The following is a 25,192-nucleotide window of genomic DNA, read 5'->3' as shown; positions in this document are numbered from 1 at the left end:
ATTTCTGCATTAAAAATATTATACGAATATCAAATCATACAAAGTCAATATGACTTTGTATGATTTGACAATAACATATTTATAAACAACCCATTCTTCTCCTATTTCAGATTTGTCAAGTGCCAAGAGGAAGTTTGCAGAGTCTTTGAACGAGTTTAAATTCCAGTGTATCGGGGACGCGGAGACGGACGATGAGATCTGCATCGGTGAGTCCCACCCATCTCTCGTACAAACATCTAGAGGAATGGATGAATATATAATGTCGTCATTTCTATCTCTTCCTCACTAATCGACACTCATTACTTAATTGTATTGCTGAGCCTGAATTTTCATGTGATCATATAGTGGTTCATCAGATCGGTGGCTGGCCCCAGTTAATAGTTTCAAGCCTCGGATGATCGTTCAAATATTAAGAGTAAAAGATACAATGAAATAGGAAAAGTTGAAGTTAACACAAATCAAAGATGTTTTGAACATTGGGCAATGTGCAAAGCAATGAAAATGATTTCAATACTTGGCTATCACCGTGACACTTGCCGTCCAGAGTGAGAATCGGCAGGACCCACGGAGACAGACTTTAAGTGGTTGTTATCGTTATTATATATTTTATGTTATAGGGTTTTGTTTTCTTGGTGATATAACTTTTTCAAATATAAAAAGTTAAAAATTTTCTTTTATTCCATCACATACCACATCAGCCTTCCTACAGCACTGTAAAAAGTGCTGTAACAGGAAAACAGCTGTAACAGGTGGTGCAACGGGAAGACTGCAATACATCAGCACGAGGCCCTGACCTGAACACAATTGTTCAATCTTGCACAGAATCCAGGATTTCTCTCATCAGTCCTTTAGATGCGGCAGCTAGACCAACACCAGATAGCCCTGCTTCTCTTCTGAGTGCGCTCTGGTGGAGAATCCATGCTGTGGGGTCTGATTGGTTAGAAGATTGGTTCCTTCACTTTGGTTACATTTAAACATACTTGATGACAATAAATCCTGGTTATGAAAACCAAAGTGTTTTGGAAATGTGGTGCAGTAAAATAGGCATTTTCTAGAAAGCGTAGTCGAGTTAAAGTGGATAGTGTCAGAAATAGAATATACTTATGTAAAGTACAGATACCTGACAAATAAACTTAAGTGCAGTGACAAAGTACTCCTACCGTGTTAATACCACCACTGAAACCTGCTGGCAATGAATGGAAATTATGAATTTTACTATAAGCTTCACTTCGCTATTGATCCGAACTGGATCAAAGCCCAGATGTTTTTACGGGGAAAAAAGGATTGATAGCATTTTATGAGTTATATTAAAAGTTACTTACGGCTGTTTTGCTCCTTACACATTCTAAAGCTCAGAACATCTTCATAGTAAGATGTAACTGGCATTCCTAAATTAAATCATTATAAGTGTGTGTATGTGTCTCTGAACCTGTGTGCATGTGAACTTGCACATGGTGTGTTGGACGCTGGATGTGTCGGGCACTGGAAGTGGAAACTCTAACCTGAAACAATGCAGCCATGCTTTGCTTGCCAGAGAGAGACAGAGAGAGAAGGGAGAGCGAGAGACAACCCAAAAACAAGTAGGAGCTTGCTAAGTTAGCTTTCACAAATGACTGAACACTGCTTAACTAGCCTGCAAACTGGTGTCATTATCAGCAGACTGCTGTCCGCCAAGTCTCTGTGTGACGAGATAAGCGTTACACAAGATGGCTTTCTCACCCTCGTTCTCCAATACATTTTACTATCTTTCTTTCCCGATCTCATCCCCGTTTCTATGGCTCCGTTTCACTTTTGAGCGCTTGCCATCTCTCTCTCTCTCTCTCGATATAAGCTTTTTTCTCTTTTGACATTGTCCCTCTCTCTCTCTCTACCTTTCCATCTCCCTCTCTCTCTCGCTCTCGGTCTCATCGTCTCTCTCCATCCATCTGTCGCTTGGCCCGTCCACAGCCAAGTCTCTGCAGGAGTTTGCAGGAGTCCTGCAGAACCTGGAAGATGAGCGGACCCGTATGGTGAGTTACATCTGCTACTGTACCACAGTCAGACACTGTAATACCGTACTGTTACGCAGTACTAAGCATACACTGCTATACATTTCTGTTGTATAGTACTTCAGACGGTATTCTATCACAAATCGCAATATCTGCATCAACAATGAAACTGAAAACAACAAGTTTTTCGATTCAATGGCCTATTCTGTTGTGAGATATACCAATCATAAACTATGAATCATTGAGGAAGCTGATCCCCCAAAAAATAAACAATATATTTGACCTAAAACCCCGAAAATGAAGATACTGCACTCTGCCTTTGTTTTACCATTGATGGCTGTGTAGGCAATACATTGGCACTACGTCAACAAGGGCTCTAACTAGGTTTAAAATTCAGATATGTGGATTCTTTCTGACATTAAGAAGCATTTCTTAATTTATTTCTACATTCTAATTCGTTTTTAATTATTTCATTTTCTAAATGTTTTAAAAGTTTAAGTTACATACATAGTATCCCGAGGCAGTCAAAAGGATCTGCATTGGAAGATACAACAGATACTAGGGCTGGGTAAAAAAATCGATTCATAGGGCATGAGATCGATTTTTTTATTTTTGCACTTTAATAAACAATGCCTTAATGCAATTTAAAGTGATAGAATGTTGTAGTTCAAGTACACTTTCATTTGCAATTCCTTTCTAATTTCAAAATTGGACTTTTGAGACTTGAGACAGTTTTGTTTACAGCTCAAGTTTAAGCTGTCCAATTTACAAGTTTGCTCTTAAAACTGTTGTTTAAGTTGAAGAGTATAAGTGAAGCACATTTGTCTTTTCTAAAACAGTTGAGCCATTTTCCTTATTTAAGAGCAGATTGAATCAAATCGAATCGTGATTATTCGATTCAGAACCTTATGAATCGAAATCTAATCGATTTAGGAAATTGGCCACGATACCCAGCCCTAGCAGAAACTGTAGTCTGCCTTGGTTTGGAGACTGATCTGGAAGTCAATGTCATCTGTTCACCTTTGTATTTTTTCAATCTTGCTTTTTTATCTAGCAAGATTTAACCTAGATACTTTGGTTCAATAACCAAAGACCCCATTTGGTTCCAAAAACCAAGTATTAAAACATTAAACATATATCCACCACAAGTTCATTTTGAGTCATAGCTCAATTATCGCAATCATTTTAGTGTCTGCTTTATGCTTTACTGTACTATACTGTGCTACACTATATTGTACTGTACTGTGCTGTACTGCACTGTGCTGCACTATCCTGTAAAGTACTGTATTATACTGTACTGTGCTACACTGTACTGTACTGTTGTGCCCTACACTGTACTGTACTGTTGTGTCCTACACTGTACTGTGCTGTGCTGGGCTACACTGTACTGTACTGTCCTACACTGTACTGTACTGTCCTGTACTGTACTGTCCTACACTGTACTGTACTGTGGTGTACTGTACTGTGCTGTACTGTACTGGGCTACTCTGTGCTGTACTGTCCTACACTGTACTGTACTGTACTGTACTGTCCTAGGCTACACTGTACTGTACTGTCATACACTGTACTGTACTGGGCTACTCTGTACTGTACTGTACTGTACTGTACTGTACTGTACTGTACTGTGCTGTGCTGTGCTTGGCTGTCGTGTTCTGTAATACAACACATTACCTTGCTCTAGATTGAAAACGCCAACGATGTGCTCATCCTGCCCCTGGAACGGTTCCGGAAAGAGCAGATCAGTGCTGCTAAGGTAACCGTGACAACACACTCACACTCTCCCCCCCACACACACACACACACACACACACACACACACACACACACACACACACACACACACACACACACACACACACACCATTTATATGCTAGAACATGATACGAATATCATAACATCATTAATTAGCCGCAATCCAAACATCATGCACAATAATAAGATTGCTGATTGCAACCGTGTTTGTCACACAATTTTCCATTGTGTGCTCTGTGATTGGATATGAAGTGAATAATCTGTCTCTACATCCCAAGGTCAGTAGACCATCATGCTAATCCCAGTTTAGCTCTGCACAGGCTTGCGTGCAACTCAACACTGCCCCAGTCCAACGGCAGCAAGGGCACGCTAGCTACCGTCACCTAGGTGTCGGGATTTGTGCACCTTTTGCAGAATTAAATGGACATTGCAGCCGATAGCCGGTTTAATAAGTGAGACTTATCTTCAATCAGTTGGTTCTCCACTTTGATAGTAAAAAAATCGTATGGATAACCCTTTTTAACGCTGTGATTCAACCTCCCATCTACGTGCCATTGGAATCTTTAAAAATATATTATTTCAGGTCTGTTGAACCACAGGATTTTATTAAAATGTTCAAGGGTGATACAAAAACACAAACATATTTATTTATTAATATTTATACTCCAGGGAAGTCATTAGGCTTACTTTAATGCCACGTTATTCTAAAATAATGGAGAACTTGTTGGCCTCCTTCACTGTCGATATCTCTGTTATTATGCCTGAACTGATGTCTGTGGGACACTTCCCTCATGTGGTGAAGAACGGTAACACGGTTATTTTGCGTCGTTTCCCTGTTGTGGCCCCTTGGCATACATACAAAAACACTAAAATGAAAAGTCAGACATTGAGTGAACACACGTTGTAGCGCAGATCCTCCCCGCTGTGCTCTACGGCTGGGGCTCCTGCTCTCAGCATTCTACTTCCTGTTGACTATGGCTGGGCTGTGACCAATGTCACATGACAAGGGACACTTAGGCGACTACTGTATGCTTTAGTTTAGACACAGGCATCGTCCAACCCGCAGACATACACACATATATATATACACATATGTCACTAAACACAAATGCAATACAGTATTAAGGTTTATCCGATCAATAGCTCAAAATCTTCAGAGGTTCTGAATTGAAAGTCATTAGCTTAACAAGGCTTAATGCCCCTAAACAAAACGCTAGAACCGTCACATTATTCCCCATAGGAAGTTGACCATGAGTACAGTCACAATGTGCAAAGCACAAGACAACTATTTAAACTGCATTTTATGCTCGTTAGTCTCTGTTTATCCTTCTTAAGGAGTCTTAATGCCTGTTTTTTAGTTGGTGAACAAAACTTTGAAAGCTAAATCAAACACATATCAACGCAACGAATTATGGTGAATCATGTATGTTTTCTTCAGGGCAACACTGTTGCTGAATGTCTTCATGGATTAGTCACCAGCACATGTGTGTCCCTGTGATGAGGCAAGGCTTCTCGTGTTAACATGAGGAAATGGGAATGACCTCAGCCAGCAGGTGTGCTTTAAGTATACTGCTGTCAGGGGAGAGGCTGGAATTCAGATTTCAGCCAGATACGCCTTCCGCCTCCCACTCTCTCTCCATCTCTCTCTCTCTCTCTCTCTCTCTCTCTCTCTCTCTCTCTCTCTCTCTCTCTCTCTCTCTCTCTCTCTCTCTCTCTCTCTCTCGGTCTCGGTCTCGGTCTCTCTCTCTCTCTCTCTCTCTCTCTCTCTCTCTCTCTCTCTCTCTCTCTCTCGGTCTCTGGTCTCTCTCTCTCTGTCTTTATGTGTTTGTGTGTGTGCGAGGCCTCACTTTCCCCTCATCTACAGCTGGACGCTGGTTAGATGAATGGAACGAAGGCAAAAAGCAACACAGCTCGCACGGCAACAAAAGCAAATCCATACAGACTTCTGCCAATAGGGGGCCCTCTTTCAGATGGAGGCTTAAGAGCTCGTCATGGTTGACCTCATTTGAGTTGGGATCCCCTTAATGTTAACAGACTAGAGGATTGGAGAATGTAGGATACGTATACATAAAAAAACGAAAACGAATAAAATATTTATTTGGGCATACACAGGGAGCAAAGTGGGATGGGGGGTAGAAATCTCCTGACCCCTGCTAAAGGGCTACTATTGGGCAAACCTTGAACCTAATGAGGAAATATCCCCCCGCTAAAGGAAAGCCAAGCGCCCTGTGTGAGTCAGTCCTCTAGCTGTCATCATTATGGAGACACCTCCCGGGCCGCTCTGTAGAGGTTTCATTTAGGGGCGGGGCTATATGTGGAGGCTTTCACTATTTATTTTATTGAACCTTTATTTATTCAGGGGATCCATTGAGAGCAGGCTCTCTTTTCCGATGATGCCGGGATTACAACATACAGATAAAAGCAGGAATAGAAATGAACAATAGATATAATCATTCGGTCAAACAACCAGGACAACATTGAAACATATACAAATAATACAATACAATTGGACAATTAAGAAAGCTATTTAAAACACAAGCAATCCTTATTTAATGCGACTTCAATCATCCCCTTGGACAGATCGGTCGCACAAGGCTCTCCCACTGGCTACCATGGGGGGGGGGGGGGTTGTTTACTCTACATTTGATTGCCACTGCCATTAGGTTCACCTACACAAGTTGATGACCTGGTGTGGACCCCGATGCCGTCGTGTTCATGTGGCGTTTCTGAGCAGCTGTCTTTGTGCTCCTGCTGAACAGGAGGCCCGAAAGAAGTACGACAAGGAGACGGAGAAGTACTGTGCCGTGCTGGACAAGCACCTCAGCCTCTCCGCCAAGAAGAAGGAGTCTCATCTGCATGAGGTGTGTGTGTGTGTGTGTGTGTGTGTGTGTGTGTGTGTGTGTGTGTGTGTGTGTGTGTGTGTGTGTGTGTGTGTGTGTGCGTGTGTGTATGTCCATCCATCAGCTTGTCCTTCGATCAGGTCCTCCATATATATCAATCTATTCATCCTGCTATTCAACCATCCATACTACCAACTGTCATCCGTTCATTCCATTCTCAATGATACTTTCCATCCATGTTTCCGTCTCTATCTTAACTCTTAACCATCGTCATAATCCGAGGCGATATAGTGCATTGCCTATAGAGGTAGAGCATGCATCAAATCTGCCTGCAGCCGGAAGGTTGCGGGTTTGATCCCGGACTCCTCCCAACTAAGTGTCGAGGTGTCTCTGAGCAAGGCACCTCACCCCATCCTCTCCCTACGAGTTGGGCTGTCATCTAGCACGGTAGACGCGGCCGTCGGTGTATCAATCTGTGCTTGAAAGGGTGAATGTGAGGCGGTCAAGGTAAAGTTGTCTTTGAGTTGCCACAGGCGACACCAGCACGGTTTAAGCGCGGTGAATCTCATGTTGCCCCTTGTGGTGTGATGCATCAGGCGGACAGCCAGGTGGACAGCGTGCGGCAGCACTTCTACGAGGTCTCCCTGGAGTACGTCTTCAAGGTGCAGGAGGTCCAGGAACGCAAGATGTTTGACTTTGTGGAGCCGGTACGCTGATCCAGACGGCTTTAGGTCGTCCTCCGCAATGGATTCATGTTGGGTCAAGTCTTTCAAGGCCCCCCACTGTTAATGGTGGCGGAATATGAATGGCATCAATTATGTTTATGTTTTTTTGCTATTTGTTCCAGCTGTTGGCATTCCTCCAAGGCCTCTTCACCTACTATCACCATGGTTACGAACTGGCCAAAGACTTCAACCACTTCAAGACAGATCTGACCATCAGCATACAGAATGTATGACAGCACCTATGTGCACACACACACACACACACACACACACACGTGCACACACACACACACACACACACACACACACACACACACACACACACACACACACACACACGGTTACCTTACTGCTAACATCATAATTTTGCAGCCTGCAATGTATGAAATATTGATTGCCAATATCCTAGTACATATAATTCCCTGGTAATATGTGTAACTTTTTATATAATCTTGCCTTACTATGTGAAGTGGTGCTTGAGAAGGTGGTGTCCCTTGGCCTCATAAAGCTTAACAACCTATAAGCAACAGTGTAGAAAAACCGCAATCTCAAGTCTCACTGCAGGCCAGCAAGGGCTTCACGTGTTTAAGAGTGCAAGCAACAACTTTTCTGTCGTCGTACATTTTTCTTGTGTATTGTTGAACCTAAATAGCTTGCTATCACATGTATGTTTGTGTTTGCTTGTGCGTTTGTCTTTGTGCGATTGTGTGTCTGTGTTTTTGTGTGTGTGTGTGCTTGTACGTCTTTGTGCGTGTGTTTGCGCGCGCGTGTGTGTTTGGGCGTGTGTGTGCGCGCAGACGAGGAACCGCTTTGAGAGCACACGCTCGGAGGTGGAGAGCCTGATGAGGAAGATGAAGGAGAACCCCCACGAGCACAAGAGCAACAGCCAGCACATCATGGAGGGCTACCTCTTCATCCAGGAGAAACGTACACACCCCCACTCACACACACATCACAGCTATCTGTGGGACTTTTATTTTGAAAAAGAAATTGTAAATGACATACATATACATGCATATACATTTATATGTACGCACACGCACACACACATACTGTACGCACTTTTATTTTTACCAGGTTCAAATGTATTATTTTCTCTATATCCTTGTTTCATCTTTCATGAGTAGTTTTGCATTCTTTCATTCTTTCCGAGATCCTCTTCCTAGTTTGCCTTTGTTCCTTGTCTCCAACGCCCTCCTGTCCATCACGCCCCCCTGCCCGCCTCCTCCTCCCAGGTCCCTTTGTGTCCTCCTGGGTCAAGTACTACTGTACGTACCAGAGAGAGCCCAAGAGGATGACCACCGTCCTGTTTGACCAGAAGTCAGGAGGGAAAGTGGTGAGCTCACTGTCGTTCCTACTGTCTGTCGGTCCTACAGTCTGTCTGTTCGGCTGACTGTTTGTCGGCTGACTGCTTTTGCATGTCTTAAACTGTGCAGTCCTGCTGGCTGGTCCCTTAACTCACTCTCTCTTCTCTCTCTTCTCTCTCTCTCTCTCTCTCTCTCTCTCTCTCTCTCTCTCTCTCTCTCTCTCTCTCTCTCTCTCTCTCTCTCTCTCTCTCTCTCTCTCTCTCTCTCTCTCTCTCTCTCTCTCTCTCTCTCTCTCTCTCTCTCTCTCTTCCCCCCCATCTTTAGGGAGAAGAGGAAAGCTTCATTCTCAAGTCGTGTATCAGGAGGAAGACGGAGTCAATAGAGAAGAGGTTCTGCTTTGATGTGGAGGCAATGGACAGGTGTGTGTGCGTGTATGAGTATGTGCATCTTTACCTGTGTGAGCTGTGTTTGTTTTTTCTTTACTTACGTTTTTTCTTTATTCACACGATGTGTTCATTGTGTCATAGCTTAGAGCTGCCACTGGGTGGTGCTCCCGAGTCGCTTTAGCCCTGTAGTTTGAGGATGTGTCAGGCTTTGTAAACAAACCCTTCGTCGGTTTGTTTTCCCTGATCTGTGGAAGCAAGTCCCCGCCATTATGATTTGAATGCCAAAAGCCATGGAATTTTGTACAAAGAAATGTATGCACCCTTGAAATTACTTAACGTTGAAATATTGTACTTAGAAAATAAGTCATCCAAAAGTATTTGTTTTAAATCCACCTCATGGAAAATCAAATTTGACATTTCAACTCGTATTATTTTAGAAACAGCTCTTAAATTATTATTTTTCAATGTTAATTAATTCAGATACAACAAATATTAACTTATATCACAAGTTGTCAAAATACAGATAATAAAATTGATAAAATAAAATAGAAAATCGTACACAAGTAGCCGGGAATTCCAAAAAACAGGTTGAAGCAATCAAGAAGCAACAAACCTACTGCTGGCCTGGGTGCGCAGCCTGTCCCTCACGTAATCAAAGAAAATGGCGGGAGAACTAAACCCAACGAGAGCAAATAGGAAGAACAATAAAACTCCTGTCAGTTGTTTGGTTCGGGGACCCTTACAACTTCAATTACAGTCAGGCCGATTGCTTCGGCCTGGCCATTGTAAATCATGCTAATCTGAATTAGTGAGCATTAACAAAAAAATGTATGAAATCGTGTTTTTGAAATGGTACGACTTCAAGTGACCTTGTTTTCAAAGTTGAATATTTCAATGATATGAATTCAAGGGGGTTCATATTTCCATTTACAAAGTTCAATGGCTTTTAAAATTCAAAACATTATAGCTGTGATTTGCTTGCTTCCATAACTTCACACACACACACACACACACACACACACACACACACACACACACACACACACACACACACACACACACACACACACACACACACACACACACACACACACACACACACCTCTATCTCTTTCACCCCCCTCCCCCCCTTCAGCCTCCCTGAACACCCCTAGACACCAAAGAGGCACCCAGCACACAAGGTAAATCAGGGAGACAGATGGAGACAGAGAGGTGGCCTGGCAGGGAGGGACACGTTCAACCAGGGGGGAGATCGAAATGGGATCTGATGGATTTCTTAGAATAAACCAGTCAGCCTCCATCTTCAATGTGTGTGTGTGTGCGTGTGTGTGTGTGTGTGTGTGTGTGTGCTTGGGGGCGAGTAGGTGAGAAGGTGTGTGTCCATGCATATGTGTCTGTTTGCGATGAGTATTCATGTCCTACCAATGGTGTGTAATTGTGTGTGTGTAGCATCTGTGTGATTTTGTGTGCGTGCGTGTGTGTGTGTTATGCGTTGTGTAAGTGAGTTTGTGGGGGGGATTGTGCCGACATACAATATACTGCTAAGAGCCCGTGACCTGACAGCAGGCCTGATTGGAAAGGCAGAGCACAGACTGGACTCGATGAGATTGATGGGTCTCAGCCTGTGTGTGTGTGTGTTTGTGTTTGTGCGTGTGTTTGTGTGTTTATCTGTGTGCCATGTCTCAGAAGTGACTGAATGCACTTGCGCATGGACTTATATTCATTCATTCCTTCGAATAATCATTCATAATTCTAGATGTACATTTATATCTATTGATAGGCAGTGATTGACGAGACCTTACATTTATATACTTAATATTTGTGTGTACATTTGACAGACTGTACTGCACTGAATCACATATGACAATTGACTGACTGCACCGAATCCCTTTCTGATATTCAGTTCTGATTTATAGAGCCAGCTGCTCAGTGTTTTACTTTATCTTTATTTTTTGTTGTTGTTATATTAATTCCTAATATCTTGGTTCTTTACTCCTCCACGAGACTTTCAACTGTACCACTCCTGTGTTTCATACACATTGCTGTTGCTGTTATGACACCTGAAATACCTCCCGGGATTAATTAAGGTTTATCTCATCTTATCTTGTGTGTGTGTGTGTGTGTGTGTGTGTGTGTGTGTGTGTGTGTGTGTGTGTGTGTGTGTGTGTGTGTGTGTGTGTGTGTGTGTGTGTGTGTGTGTGAGTGTGTGTGTGAGTGTATATCTCTCTGTGTGCGTGTGTGTGTGTGTGTGTGCGTGCTGGCGTCAGCAGAACAAATCGCAGGGACTGTTTCTGATGTCATTCTCCTCAAGAGACCCCTGTGGAGAAATACTTCCTAGTTGTGAATGCAACGTATTTGTATTTCCATGTATGTGGACATTAACTGGAATTGGTTTGTCTTTTGTGTGTGTGTGTGTGTGTGTGTGTGTGTGTGTGTGTGTGTGTGTGTGTGTGTGTGTGTGTGTGTGTGTGTGTGTGTGTGTGTGTGTGTGTGTGTGTGTGTGTGTGTGTGTGTGTGTGTGTGTGTATTCGTCTGTTTGTCTTTCCGTGTGTGCCTTTGACTACTTGTGGGTGTGTGTGTGTGTGTGTGTGTGTGTGTGTGTGTGTGTGTGTGTGTGTGTGTGTGTGTGTACAGGCCTGGGGTGATCACCATGCAGGCCCTCTCAGAGGAGGACCGCCGGCTGTGGATGGAGGCCATGGATGGCAGAGAGCCAGTAGGTTACCACGGTTACCAAGGACGTTCAAAGGTCAACTCTTTATGTAATGGGTTTCTGCCCCCTTATAGCATGTCCACTGCTCCGGCTGGTCTACTTGGTGTGCAGCCAGCCGTCGTGCACTCGTAGGCTCGTAGGATACAGTGTAAACCAGGAGCACCGATTGAAACAATAAAGTCAAACACGTGTTCAATACATATTGTTGTTTTTTTTCTTGCAACCGCAGGTGTACAACCTGAACAGAGACCACCAATCAGAAGGCGGTGAGCTAACTTCATTACCGTGGGTTGAGTTCAGTCCGAGTCCTGTAGAATCTCTGTTTGGACTGATGGACTCTGTCTCTCTGTGATTGGTTCTCAGTGGCCCAGCTGGACGTGATAGGCTTCAACGTGGTCAAGAAATTCATCTATGCATTGGAAACCAGAGGTACAGCCTTGTTGCCATACCGACGTGCAATAGGCAGACAGACCCTCGCAGACGGACAGAAAGGATGACTAGAACTGTTACACAGATAATCGATAAAGGCCTGTAACTAATTTCTTGGTTTCTATTGTTGATGTTTTTCCCGTCTCTCCTCCTCCTCCTCCTCCTCCTCCTCCTCCTCCTCCTCCTCCTCCTCTATTCTCCTGCTCACCTCTTCTCATCTCCTCTCCTCCTCTCCTGCTCCTCTGTCCTCCTCCCCCACCTGCTCTCGCTGCAGGTATAGACGAGCAGGGATTGTACAGAATTGTTGGAGTCAACTCAAGAGTACAGAAACTACTGGGCCTTGCTATGGGTAAGCATGACTCAATAATGCACACACACACACACACACACACACACACACACACAAACACACACACACACACACACACACACACACACACACACACACACAGTCCAACCACAAGCATGAACGCACTCGTGTACGCGTCTGCCCACACACATTAGGTGACAACCGTTTACATGTGTATCCGCGCGTATTCAGGTTGGCATTTCAGTGGTCCCAGCTGGAGCGGAACTTAATCCCGAAATAGCTCTCAGAGGAAGGATTAAAGTCAACAGACGGATGGCCATGTAGTGGGAATGATAAGCAAGTGGAGACAGAGAAGGGATATATAATCGAAGGAATGTTACCAAATTCCTTCTGTCATAATCACACAATAAGTAAGTAAGTGAAGTACATTTCTGCAATAAAATACCCCTCAAAAGGATATCGGTGTTGGTGGGTTTGCGTTTCTTTCTGGCCAAACATGACCGCATAATGACAGAGATTCATATCGGAGAAACCACACCACTGCGTGTCACGAACAACCGATGGCATATGACCCCCCCCCCCACTGCTCCCCCGTCTTGCATTGCCTGTTGCAATGCTTGTTTTATTTCACAGTGTGTGAAATAGCCACAGTATGTTTTCTGTTTCACCGTTGTTAATGTCATCCTGAAGCACTCGGGGACCTGTTGCCCGGGAAAGGGGCCCCATCAGTCCAACTGACCTACTTACTGCCTGTTCACTGTCTGACCGCCTGCTCACCCCCCCCCCCCCCCCCGTGTGCGCCTCACTGCAGACCCCAAGACCTGTGCTGATGTGGAGCTGGACGGCCAAGAGTGGGAGATCAAGACCATTACCAGTGCCATCAAGTACTATTTCAGGTGTGTGGTGGAACGCGCCCAGACACTGCTGCTGCTCGGTTTCAACATGAGGGATGGATGAGACTTATAGAGGGATGGATGGGACATATAGAGGGATGGATGAGGCATATAGAGCAGGGATGGATGGGACATATAGAGGGATGGATGAGGCATATAGAGGGATGGATGGGACATATAGAGGGATGGATGAGGCATATAGAGCAGGGATGGATGGGACATATAGAGGGATGGATGAGGCATATAGAGGGATGGATGGGACATATAGAGCAGGGATGGAAGAGGCATATAGAGGGATGGATGGGACATATAGAGGGATGGATGAGGCATATAGAGCAGGGATGGATGGGACATATAGAGGGATGGATGAGGCATATAGAGGGATGGATGGGACATATAGAGGGATGGATGGGACATATAGAGGGATGGATGAGGCATATAGAGCAGGGATGGATGGGACATATAGAGGGATGGAAGAGGCATATAGAGGGATGGATGGGACATATAGAGGGATGGATGAGGCATATAGAGCAGGGATGGATGAGGCATATAGAGGGATGGATGAGGCATATAGAGTGATGGATGAGGCATATAGAGGGATGGATGAGGTATATAGAGGGATGGATGGGACATATAGAGGGATGGATGGGACATATAGAGGGATGGATGAGGCATATAGAGCAGGGATGGAAGAGGCATATAGAGGGATGGATGAGGCATATAGAGCAGGGATGGATGAGGCATATAGAGGGATGGATGAGGCATATAGAGGGATGGATGGGACATATAGAGGGATGGATGGGACATATAGAGGGATGGATGAGGATTATAGAGCAGGGATGGAAGAGGCATATAGAGGGATGGATGAGGCATATAGAGCAGGGATGGATGAGGCATATAGAGCAGGGATGGATGAGGCATATAGAGGGATTGATTGAAAATATAGAGTGATACATTGGAAATATGGACGTATAGATAGAAAATATAGAGGGATGTATGGTAAATGTGGTGGTATATGGAGGGATAGGCGAGATAGCATTGATGGATATAAATAAATATGGATGGATCGATCAAAAATATTGATCGATGGATATATGGTAGGTTTAAAATGTATAGGAGTATACCGATGGATGGTCAAAACAAAAGATGAACGGGAAATCTGCGTGGATTGAGGGATGGATGTATAACAAAAGAGCAAGAAGAAGAGTGATGTGGACAGAGTGAGAGAAACACCTCTGCAGGGTGTTATCCTTAAAGCCATTAGGAGGGGGCAGCACGTGGGTCTGTTGCGTGCCGTCTGTCCGTCCGTCATCGATGTATTGTGAAATCACGTCCCCCTATGCCACACGCTCAAGGGCAAGCCGGCCGCTCGCCCGTATCGCCGTGGAAACCCAGCCCTGGCCTCCGTTTGTCCCACCATCGTTTGGCGACACGCACCGCACTGTGTGTTTTCCCCTTTTCGTATGTTACATTCTGTCATCCACCCTGAAGTTGGTGTTGCTCATAAGTGAGTACGAGAAGCCACTCTCCTAAGAGCCCTCTAAGAGCTCTCTAAGAGAGCCTTGTCACATAGTGGAGACCATGGAGGGTCTCTCTCTGTCTGCCTCTCGAAAGAAAGAAGGAAAGATAGATAGATAGATAGACAGACAGACAGACAGACAGACAGACAGACAGACAGACAGACAGACAGACAGACAGACAGACAGACAGACAGACAGACAGACAGACAGACAGACAGATAGATAGATAGATAGAAAAAAGTGAATAGACACTGGTCTTAAATGATTCTAGACTACATAACTGAAAGACTCTCGCACACACACACACACACACACACACACACACAGTGTCTTCTGGGTCCATTAGTTTTGTGAGGCGTTGTAAAGTGGGCTCCAGCTGGGTAAACTCCTCCGAATGAGTTAGGGGAAGTATTTGAACAAAGGGAGATAGGGACCAGTTCACCAACGTCTAGTTTTTAAGTCTCCCCGGGGGGGTAGATTTTTTTTCTCCTTTTTACACAAGCTCCAACGGTTTGTATTATTTATTTAATAAAATCTCCCTTTTCTCTTCTTTGTTTCTCCAGAATGCTCCCTGCTCCACTTACGACATACCAGTACCAGAGAAACTTCATCAAGGCTGCCAGTGAGTGTTTCTGTATGTGTGTGTGTGTGTGTGTGTGTGTGTGTGTGTGTGTGTGTGTGTGTGTGTGTGTGTGTGTGTGTGTGTGTGTGTGTGTGTGTGTGTGTGTGTGTGTGTGTGTGTGTGTGTGTGTTTGTTGTGAGTATGCATGTGCATGTGCGTGTTTCCCATGGCACGTATCAGTCCTAGAGCCCCGACCAGCTGTTGATGCATCCTCTTGGTAAGCCCGGCCCTAGTTGAAACCACGTTCAATACAGAGGACAGTTACATCAAACCGTTTAGCACAATTCAGGGTGCAGTTCCGACGCCAACAAGATATTTAAGGCTTTTGCCGGTCAATCGTTTTGAGGCCATAGTAGAAGGATGTTTAGGTCAGTAACCCGTAGGAGCGAATTTGGATGATTCTTTTCTTAGGGTTTCTGTCTTTATGTTTTGTAAAACATTATTTAGAACTAAAAAACAATCAGTCATCAGCTTTTAAATGGAAACATTAGGATCGTTTTGGATAAACGCGTCGGCAGAATCTCCCAACTGTCAAATGAAAAATAAACCCTGTTTAATGTGGGGAAGGTACCCGGTATCCTGTGTATGCACTAAATCCGTGACGTCGCTATGGCCAGACGTCTGAAAATCAGGCGTGCGCCGGTGGCTCTAATGAGAAGGAGGAGGATGTTCAGGGCGCCACGGGGGCCGGCTCCGAGCAGTCATACACAGCGGTAGACGCTGTGATCCTGGGCTAGGCCTTGTGATGTCTGAGGGGTCACCTGCTAGTGTGTTGCCATGACACCCACCGAGCACCCCTGGGGGGGCTACATGCTCATGTGGGTGCATTGATCAGGCTGCTGGCTCCCGCTGTGCCGGCGTTCTGCCAATTTATGCTACCTATCAGATTTTGCTACCTAGGCCAAAAAAGAATATATTTGTTTGGTTCCGGTTTCCGACCGACCATGTCAATTTATGTGCGAGCCAAATTATTTTATGAGCTTTAAAAAAAAAAACTTATGGTAAAGCACCTCTTCATTCTATGCAAGGATGAGCGAATTTTCTCGCTTTTAAATGAAAACAACCTACCTATCATTCGCTGCCGCTGGAAAAAATAAAATAAAAAAGTAAAATAAATTCCCTACCTACCCATGACCTCAAGTGACAACCAACAGGAACCAAATTTTATTTATTTTTTAGGCCCCACATAACCCTAGCTCTGGTTATGTGCATTTCACACCACTTCGGTCAATAGTGTCGTCATGTGCAGAACCTGGCCAGCGAGCATAAATCGGCAGAATAGCGTCGCCGCACACCGTGCTCCGTGGTGTCGAGATGTTGAGATGTGAAAGAGGGCATTTAGAAGGAAGTGGGAGCAATAGAAGGCAATCACAAGATGGCCGCGTCGACCATTTTGTCAGACAAACGCAATCAATGTTTGGTTCGCACTTCGTAAAAGGTAATTGAATGACTTAACGGCTCTTATTTTAATGGCTCCTCAATTTGGACCCCACAACACATGACTAAACCCAGATGGATCTAGCGTTTCAGTTGAACTGTTGAACAGTATTTGTTTTCCCTGGCGGGGCCTAAGAGAAGGGACGCACAGGCAGACCAGCGCGCTCACAAGGGGGAGAGGATCCTGAATGTACCTGTTGTTGCTTCATCGCAGGAGTGTGCCAATTCCAACAGTGAAACAAAGTAAACACGGCGACGAATGCATGCTGTGTGCATTGGGATACGCTTTCAAACGCGTAAAAAAAATGGAGATCCTTGTCCGAGCCACCCATTGTCCCACGTCTGTAGAACAATGGCTACCTGCTGTCATTTGACTGTGATGAGGTCTGTCTCACTCCCTCTGATCTGGTTTTCCCCGGTTTGACCTGAACGCAGTTGGGCGTCTATTTGTGGCCTTTCGTTTATGGCTAACTCTGCTGTCATCAGCGAAGCGTTCTATGGCGTCTGGCTGCATTCCCGGGTCGCTAAGGCTTCATGAAGCGGGCTGAGCTGCTATGAGGGCAGACGGCAGGAAATGGCTGTTTGGCTGTAGCAACGGCGGCAGGAAATGACTTCACAGCTGTGTGTGTGTGTGTGTGTGTGTGTGTGTGTGTGTGTGTGTGTGTGTGTGTGTGTGTGTGTGTGTGTGTGTGTGTGTGTGTGTGTGTGTGTGCTTGTGTGTGTGTGCGTATGAGTGAGTGCGTGCGTGCGTGTGGATGTGTGTCAACCTGAGTGTGTTTGCGTGTGTGAATCTGTATTTAATCTAAGATTCTGACGAGCCTGTCCTGAGATGAACCTACTCAGCCTAGCCCTCCCCTCTCTATCCACGTTTCCATCCCCCCCCCCCCCCCCCTCGTTAATGTGAGCTCCCCGGCCCCAACCTGCCAGACACACACACACACACACACACACACACACACACACACACACACACACACACACACACACACACACACACACACACACACACAGGGGTACTGTTAAAAACTATAATAAAAAATATATTCTGAATTACCCTGGCTGATTCTTGACGGATCACATTTTGATCTGATAACTTTTCACTTTACCGCTGATAGTTTTACCACTGTCTTTGTCTATCTCTCTCTCTCTTGCTCTTTCTCTTTGCCTCTATCTCTCTCTCTCTTTCTCTCTGCCTCTCTCTCTTTCTATCTCTCTCTTTTTCTCTTGTGCTCTCTCTGTTTCTCTCTTTCTGTCCCTCTCTCGCTGTCTCTCTCTGTGTGTCTCCTCTCTCTGTGTCTCTGTCTCTCTGTCTCTCTCTCTGTTTGTCTCTCTGCCTCTCTCCCTCTCTCGCTCTCTCTCTCTCTTCCTCTCTTGGCTTGTTGTTCTTTTACCTTTTAGGAGATCCTGCGTAATTTATCGTGCACACACCCTATCATTTGATATGACTCGCTTTGAGCCGATTTGGAAGTTTGCAACAGGCGAGTGTTAACATGTGTAAATGAAAGCCACCACATGTGTTGTCTCATTTTGGTTTCATATTAAATTTTACTTAAGTTCTTAAGAAAGAACACTGAGAAAATGGATCTACTTTCATCGAAGATAATGACATATTTATTTATTTAATGCTGCGGCATGTTGCCAAGGCCTTACAATCTACTACCCAAAATGCCTTGTGTGGACTTGTAGTGTATGTGCTACAGGCTGAACCAGAACTATGGTGGCTATAAACCAGCCTCTCTAGAAGTGGCAGTTGAGGTAACCATTACTGTTAATGCCTTCAACATGTCGCCAACATTTCACACGTCGTCATAGCAACTGAGCGTGCTGATGAAATACAGAGGGCTGTGGATTTACACCTGTGTGTGCGTGCGTGTTTGTGCGTGCATATTTGAGAACATGTGCCTTTGTTATGTGGGCACGTGTGCGTGTTTGTGTGCTTATGTGTAATGCTCATTTCCTGTCGAGATGATAATTCATAGTGTGATATGTATGCATGCACCAAACAAGAGACACGCCTATAGAAGACGGGATCGTAAATGTTGTGAAGTGTGCGTGGGAGACTGGAACAGCTGACCGTGGATGCATGGTGGTGTCAAGTTTGTAAGGCGACTTTTGTCTTTGTCTATGAGATCCATTGAGGTTTGATTCTATGTCACTTGGTTCGCTACTCACAGCCGCCTTTGGCCTGGTGTGTGTGTGTGTGTGTGTGTGTGTGTGTGTGTGTGTGTGTGTGTGTGTGTGTGTGTGTGTGTGTGTGTGTGTGTGTGTGTGTGTGTGTGTGTGTGTGTGTGTGTGTCTAAGAGTGGCTGTCTGACACTAACCATTGCTATTTGAGACAGGTGAACACACAGTATTGTTGGGATGCCCCTGGCTGGTTCTTGACGCATCACGGTTGATCTCTGATGATCTACTCACCTTGGTCCGCTTTACTTCCCCCTCTCCAGAGCTGGACAACCCAGAGGCCAGGGTGACTGAGATCCACCAGATCGTCCACCGGCTGCCAGAGAAGAACAGACAGATGCTTGAGCTGCTCACCAAACATCTGGCCAAGTAGGTGGATGAGGGGCACACCCCCTACTGACACACACTGACACACGCGCATGCAAACACGCACGCACACATGCACACACTTAACTCACACACACTTTTGTTTCTGTGTAAAACCAATAGTAGTTCAGAGTAAATGAGGAAGACAAAATGTTCACGTCATGCATTGAAGAAAACCTCACCATTGTTGAGCTTTTTAAAGGCTTTAAAATAGACCTGTGTTCTTAAACTAGGACCTCTACTGCATATAACCTGCACGCACATCCCAGTGCTGAGTGTACCGCACTGGGGATCATGGCAGCATTACGCAACAGAAATAATATAAAAAATCAACATCCATTACAGCTGACACATTTCTCTGATGACGTTATGTTTATTTTTCTCTGCGCTGGCTGAGCTTGGCATTTCACTAAATGAGATCATAACACTCCCCCCTCAGGACCATAATTATTATTAATTATTAATTATCACTGTTGTCCAATCCCTAAGGATCTCTTCCTTTATCTACATGATAGTTTTCTTTGGCAATTATATCCTCTTTTCAGTTACAGAAGTAAGACACACACTGATTGCCATTTGCAATTCGTATCCGCTGTAGTCATCCTGCAATATGTGTTGAAAGTGTAACTACCCAATAACTCAACGACCAAAGCGGTCGGGGCGGCATCGCACACCCACACAGGCAGCTTTTACATCATTCAGAACCCAATCCGAATCTGAATTACAGAATTACTTTTATGACATCTTATGTACACAAGAGTCAAATTCTTAGGCTTGGTTCCTCAACAGTCACGTAGCAACACCAATACATGATACAGTAATTAAAAAAGTACAAAAATGCGTAAAAAAATAAGTGAACATTAGTAGCAGCATAGATCACGATAATAAGTAATAATAAAATATAATAAATAAGTAATAATGAGAGAAACTAAGACTGTGGTAATAAGTAATCATGAGTAATGAGGTGTACTAAAGTTACTACCTCCATAATATAGTACCTCTGTTACAAATCCTTTGCAACTGAGCTAGGGAGTTTTGCACCAGGTATGACCTCCAGACGTTCTCGCAGACCAAAGGGACGCTGGGCCACCATGCTCCTTTCCAGCGTCACCGTGCGTTGTTCAAATTCGGGCTGCCTTGATACGTCAATATGTTTAACCTTTTCTGCCATTGAATCAAAAATTGTTGAATTGGTTTTAATAATGCCTCAACAGTCATTGGCCTTGGGTTCCACTTATTGGTCTGAATTTGGCTCGGTTACGGCAGAGCATCAATGGCATTAGTTAAAAAACAAACAGCATTGAAATATTACTAATATATGATTAATAACTTGATTGGGTTGTGATCGCTGTCACTGAGTGAGTTGTAGTGCCACCATGTAACTATTTAGCTGGATTTACATTCAAACTCAGGCCCTGTCCACTTGGCCACAATTTTTGTGTAAAAACGCAGAATTCTTGCACATTTGGGCCGACCGGTCAGAAGGACACCGAGGTTTTGGTGCCTGCAAACGTATTCTTTTGAAACCAGGTCCCAGGGTGAAAATGAGAAAAACTTCATCGCCCCCCCACCAGGTGGGCAACGTAAGACTTCCGTCTAATTTGTTTTTGTTTGATTTTTTTTTTTTTTTTTTCTAGCTTTAAATACAGCTCCTTGGTAAACACTATTACTTACTGTACATTGATTGATTGTACTTATTATTTTTTCTGTAGCAGAAACAGCGCCACATATAGGCCTGGAACATTTACTACAGCGTTTCCAAAGCTAGATGCGTACAGTTGACAGGGTCTTATTCTTAGCTAGCAAGGTACTATTACTTAAGCTACATTATAACTTCTTCGCAAGCTTACTTCCTTAAACTTACTATATATACTGACTTACTATTAGAAGCGAAGATGATGATATACTTTTGGGTCATGTGGTTGCATTTCAGAATAGAACTAGAATGTTATTTATTTTTGTTGCAGAAGTAAGATACACAGGGATGCAATTGCTCTTGCTTGTCAGAAATTGCTATCAAGCAAAGTGTGTTGAAGCTGTTAACCAAATTACCCAAGCGCTCAACGAGAGATATGCAACTGAACATTGTTCTAAACTGGATATGTAGGCTCAACGTATCTGTATGTAGCGATAGTAACCCAGACTTGCCTCAGTTACAAATCCTGTTTTCCCCAGCTATGGAGACGGAGCTAAGGAGATGGCCCTAATGAACTCAGGGCACGAGCAAGGTTCTGCAGCTTCTGCAGCTACTGAGCTATTACTTCTAAGCCTACCCTCAAAATTCCCCTTAGGCCTAAAATAACATTTTGTTCGGTTTCGATTTCCGACCGACCCTGTCAATTTATGTGCAACCCAAATTATTTTATGAGCTGCTATAAAAAAGAAAAAAAAGAAAGAAAAGAAAAAAAGAAAAAGAAAAAAATAAAGAAAAAAGTCATACCTATCATTCGCTGCTGCTGGAAAAAATAAAAAAAATTCCCTACCTAGCCATGACCTCAACTGAAAACCAACACGAACCAATTTTTTTTTTTTAGGCCTTAGCTAGCTCCCTCTTCATAATCGACATACTGCGTTCTCCTCTCTATTGGGATTCTAGGAAGACAAGATTTGCTTTCTCTATACACTACTGGAATACTCTGTCGCCTCATTCTGCTTGTCCTCAATCCTCCAGAGGTATTAGTGCTCTGTGTAATCTCTCTATACTCTGTGCCCTGTATGGCCGTTTTAGATGCACACACACGAGCAAACACACATTAAAACGTAAACGAGGTCAAATCCCTTTCAACGTTGTCTTCCATCAGAGTGACATCAACAGCTGTCGATGTTGCGTGGGTGCGCATGCGTGTGCGGCGTGTGTTTGTGTGTGTGTGTGTGGGGGGGGATTCAAGGTTTCTATGAATCTGGTCTGTCACTATTCTCTTCTTAGATTATTCTTTATGCTTTTATGGATTGGAAGTAAGTTGGTTTTCTTGCTTAGACTTGTGCACTGATGTTGGTTCAACCCTTATGTGATGCATATTTACACATGCATATTTGTGCATATCCAACCGTGTCCCTTTGACAATCTAAACAATAAGTAGGCTGTGTGTAGTTGACGTGTGGAGTTTAACAACGGAGACACAGTTTCTATTGAGTGGTAATGACCACTTAGACACATGATACTCCTTGAATTAGCCGTTATGGGTGGAGACTAATGGTGGGCTCAGCCGGTCGGACCTGTTTGAATTGGACGCATACAGACACGCACACACATACCGAGACTCAGTCAATATGACACCCAGCGTGTCGCTCGCTGCTTTGGTGTTGCATAGCGCCTCTCTTTGTGTCTCGGGTCATGAGTTGGGAAGACAATAAGCTCAATTAAAAATCAATCACTGTAAGTCAGGGTGGAGACATTCTGCAGCCGCACTGCCACAGTGGAACAGTGCAGCGCTCTGCTTCTTTCTAGATGTCAACACAAAGACTAAGCGGTGAGCCTGGTATTTTATACTCTGCAGACGCTCTCTGTGTAAGTGGCCCCTGGAATTCAGGGGCCACGGGATCGTCTCTATCGCTCTCGTCTTCTCCCCGAAGCGCATTGGCGTTGGTACGGGTTGGTGCGTTCTCCCCCTACCACGTCTCTCCAACTCGGCTGTCTGCCCCGTCTGGTGCGCGTGTCCGGTCCTATAAGAGGCCTCTGCCGTCTCCCTCCCCCAGGTGATCCCAATGCCCCTGATTGTCCGGGTGCGCTTGATGCGTGCTCCCGCGCCGCCGCGCTGAACGGCACGTACCTCCCTCGGACTACCTGTCCGCGGAGAGGGCGCTGTTCCAGGTGCTGGCGCGGTTCGACCCCCCCAGTTGGCGCGGGGTTGCCACAATACACATATATATATACCCACACACACAAATATATATATATATATATGGGCTGGGCAACGATTAATAGTTTTAATCGCATAGTAGGGTGAGTTAACTCGCGATTAATCGCCTTTATAAAGTATAAAGTATTCTAAATCCACTCCAATTGAAGTTAATGAAGTTATCAAATGGAATGATACATTATCATTCACACCACATGTACCTAATAAGTAAAAACTAGGCCAAGAGATCTTGAGGGAGTTTTATTGACTGACTCAGTGTCACTCAACTTATGGAACAAAACAGATTTGGGAATTGTAAACAGGCAGGTAATTAGTACAATTGTAATTTAAGTGTAATTTAATGTAAAGTAAGTGGAACGAATGATTTCTGATTAGGAATGTAGAAATTCTGTGGGCAAAACCTTTCGAAATCAAAGTAAAATAAAAAAAATAGGGTGCGTCAATGTGTATTATTCGTGCGTGGCAAAACAAGATTTGCGTTAACGCATATTAACGCATTAACCAGCCCTAATATATGTATATCTGTATGTATTTATCCAATGCTGGGGCTATTATTACTAAATACAGATGGGTAATAAATCCGACTTGGAGGAGGTAACCACTAGCTACCTCCAGTCCAGCAGAGAAGCCAGAGAAGTGACCTTGCCATACGGCAGTGTGTTACTGCGACTGTATGTGTGCTATTTTTTCTTTGTTTGTTGCATTTTTCTATCGAAATAATGTACTATTGGTCCTCCATTATTGGTTAGTGTACTGTTTCTAACACAAGTACTATGTTGAATGTTAAAACCCTGAATGCATGCAAACGTAATTGGTACTCAGTCCCCGGACAAAGATGGCCAACGACCGAAATAGCCAGACGGGGCTAACGTCTGCTTGTGGACCGAGCTGAAGGGAGGCTCGTCCTGAATTCCTGCCCTCTATGATATCATCAACGCTGCTCCCATCTAGTTTCGTCTGCGTTCCGAGCCCAATATATCCCCTCCTCCAACCCCTTTATAACACTCACAGAGCCATGGATGTTATTTCTGGAGATTGCTTTAGCGGAGCACTTGTATGAAAGGCCGTGGCCTACTTGTTAAAAGCAGATGCATGACGCTGCGCTGCGGGGCTATTTTGACCACTTATGTATTTACTCCGCTCATGGACCCAGGGGGAGGGAGGGGGGGGGGGGGGGGAGAGGCTCAGTCTAAAGCTACTCCTGCTCACCACTGGTTCAGTGAACATGCTCAGTAAGTATCTGATGACGCGTGGGACAGGGAGAGGGATGGGTTTACAACAACAACCTGTCCTCCGCTAGAGCAGAGGTGGGGGTCGGGCTCAGACCTGCCGCCAGACACACACTGCACGGGGAGGAATACCCACCACTTTATTCCAAACACTGAAATTGATTTATTTTTTGATATTCGAACTATATTCGAATCACGAAGTTCGGAGTCAAAGCCCTAATTCATAGTGGACAATGAAGAGGCCAAATATAAATACCTGACTGAAAATTATACATATATATATGTATGTTTATATATATATACTGTGTACAGCAATCTACGGGTGACAGACATGTGGTCTTTACGTATTGTGTCTCTCCTTCCTAGCGTGGCCAATAACCATCAGCAGAATCTGATGACCGTGGCCAATCTGGGCGTGGTCTTCGGCCCCACGTTGCTCCGCCCACAGGAAGAGACGGTGGCGGCCATCATGGACATCAAGTTCCAAAACATTGTGGTGGAGATCCTGATAGAGAACCATGAGAAGGTAGGCCACACACACACAGACAAACACAAACACAAACAAACAAACAAACAAACAAACAAAAAAACCTACAACCACACACACCTACACGCGCACACACCTGCACACGCGCA

At 44.4% G+C, this 25,192-nt stretch overlaps 1 protein-coding gene across 4 annotated transcripts in view; it reads left to right on the top strand.

The window, feature by feature from the left end:
• LOC115546689 (rho GTPase-activating protein 26) overlaps nucleotides 1-25,192 on the top strand; it is a 37,566-nt gene continuing 12,374 nt past the window's right edge. The window contains exons 1-17 of one of the 4 annotated variants that reach the window (XM_030360373.1): nucleotides 1-206; nucleotides 1,948-2,009; nucleotides 3,670-3,741; nucleotides 6,501-6,602; nucleotides 7,178-7,288; nucleotides 7,429-7,533; nucleotides 8,104-8,233; nucleotides 8,542-8,642; nucleotides 8,938-9,032; nucleotides 11,634-11,745; nucleotides 11,939-11,975; nucleotides 12,073-12,138; nucleotides 12,413-12,487; nucleotides 13,260-13,344; nucleotides 15,425-15,483; nucleotides 19,365-19,470; nucleotides 24,923-25,082. In XM_030360373.1, the coding sequence (XP_030216233.1) occupies nucleotides 2,007-2,009; nucleotides 3,670-3,741; nucleotides 6,501-6,602; nucleotides 7,178-7,288; nucleotides 7,429-7,533; nucleotides 8,104-8,233; nucleotides 8,542-8,642; nucleotides 8,938-9,032; nucleotides 11,634-11,745; nucleotides 11,939-11,975; nucleotides 12,073-12,138; nucleotides 12,413-12,487; nucleotides 13,260-13,344; nucleotides 15,425-15,483; nucleotides 19,365-19,470; nucleotides 24,923-25,082 (1,419 nt within the window). In that variant the 5' untranslated portion in view covers nucleotides 1-206; nucleotides 1,948-2,006. The remainder of the gene's footprint in view (nucleotides 207-1,947; nucleotides 2,010-3,669; nucleotides 3,742-6,500; nucleotides 6,603-7,177; nucleotides 7,289-7,428; nucleotides 7,534-8,103; nucleotides 8,234-8,541; nucleotides 8,643-8,937; nucleotides 9,033-11,633; nucleotides 11,746-11,938; nucleotides 11,976-12,072; nucleotides 12,139-12,412; nucleotides 12,488-13,259; nucleotides 13,345-15,424; nucleotides 15,484-19,364; nucleotides 19,471-24,922; nucleotides 25,083-25,192) is intronic. The other 3 variants (XM_030360374.1, XM_030360371.1, XM_030360372.1) reach the window with 3 other exon arrangements.

The sequence above is a fragment of the Gadus morhua genome, chromosome 7 (genome assembly GCF_902167405.1).
Source record: "Gadus morhua chromosome 7, gadMor3.0, whole genome shotgun sequence".
Classification (NCBI taxonomy): domain Eukaryota; kingdom Metazoa; phylum Chordata; class Actinopteri; order Gadiformes; family Gadidae; genus Gadus; species Gadus morhua.
Note: the sequence above shows the minus strand (reverse complement) of the source record. Positions and strands in the feature narration are given on the sequence as shown.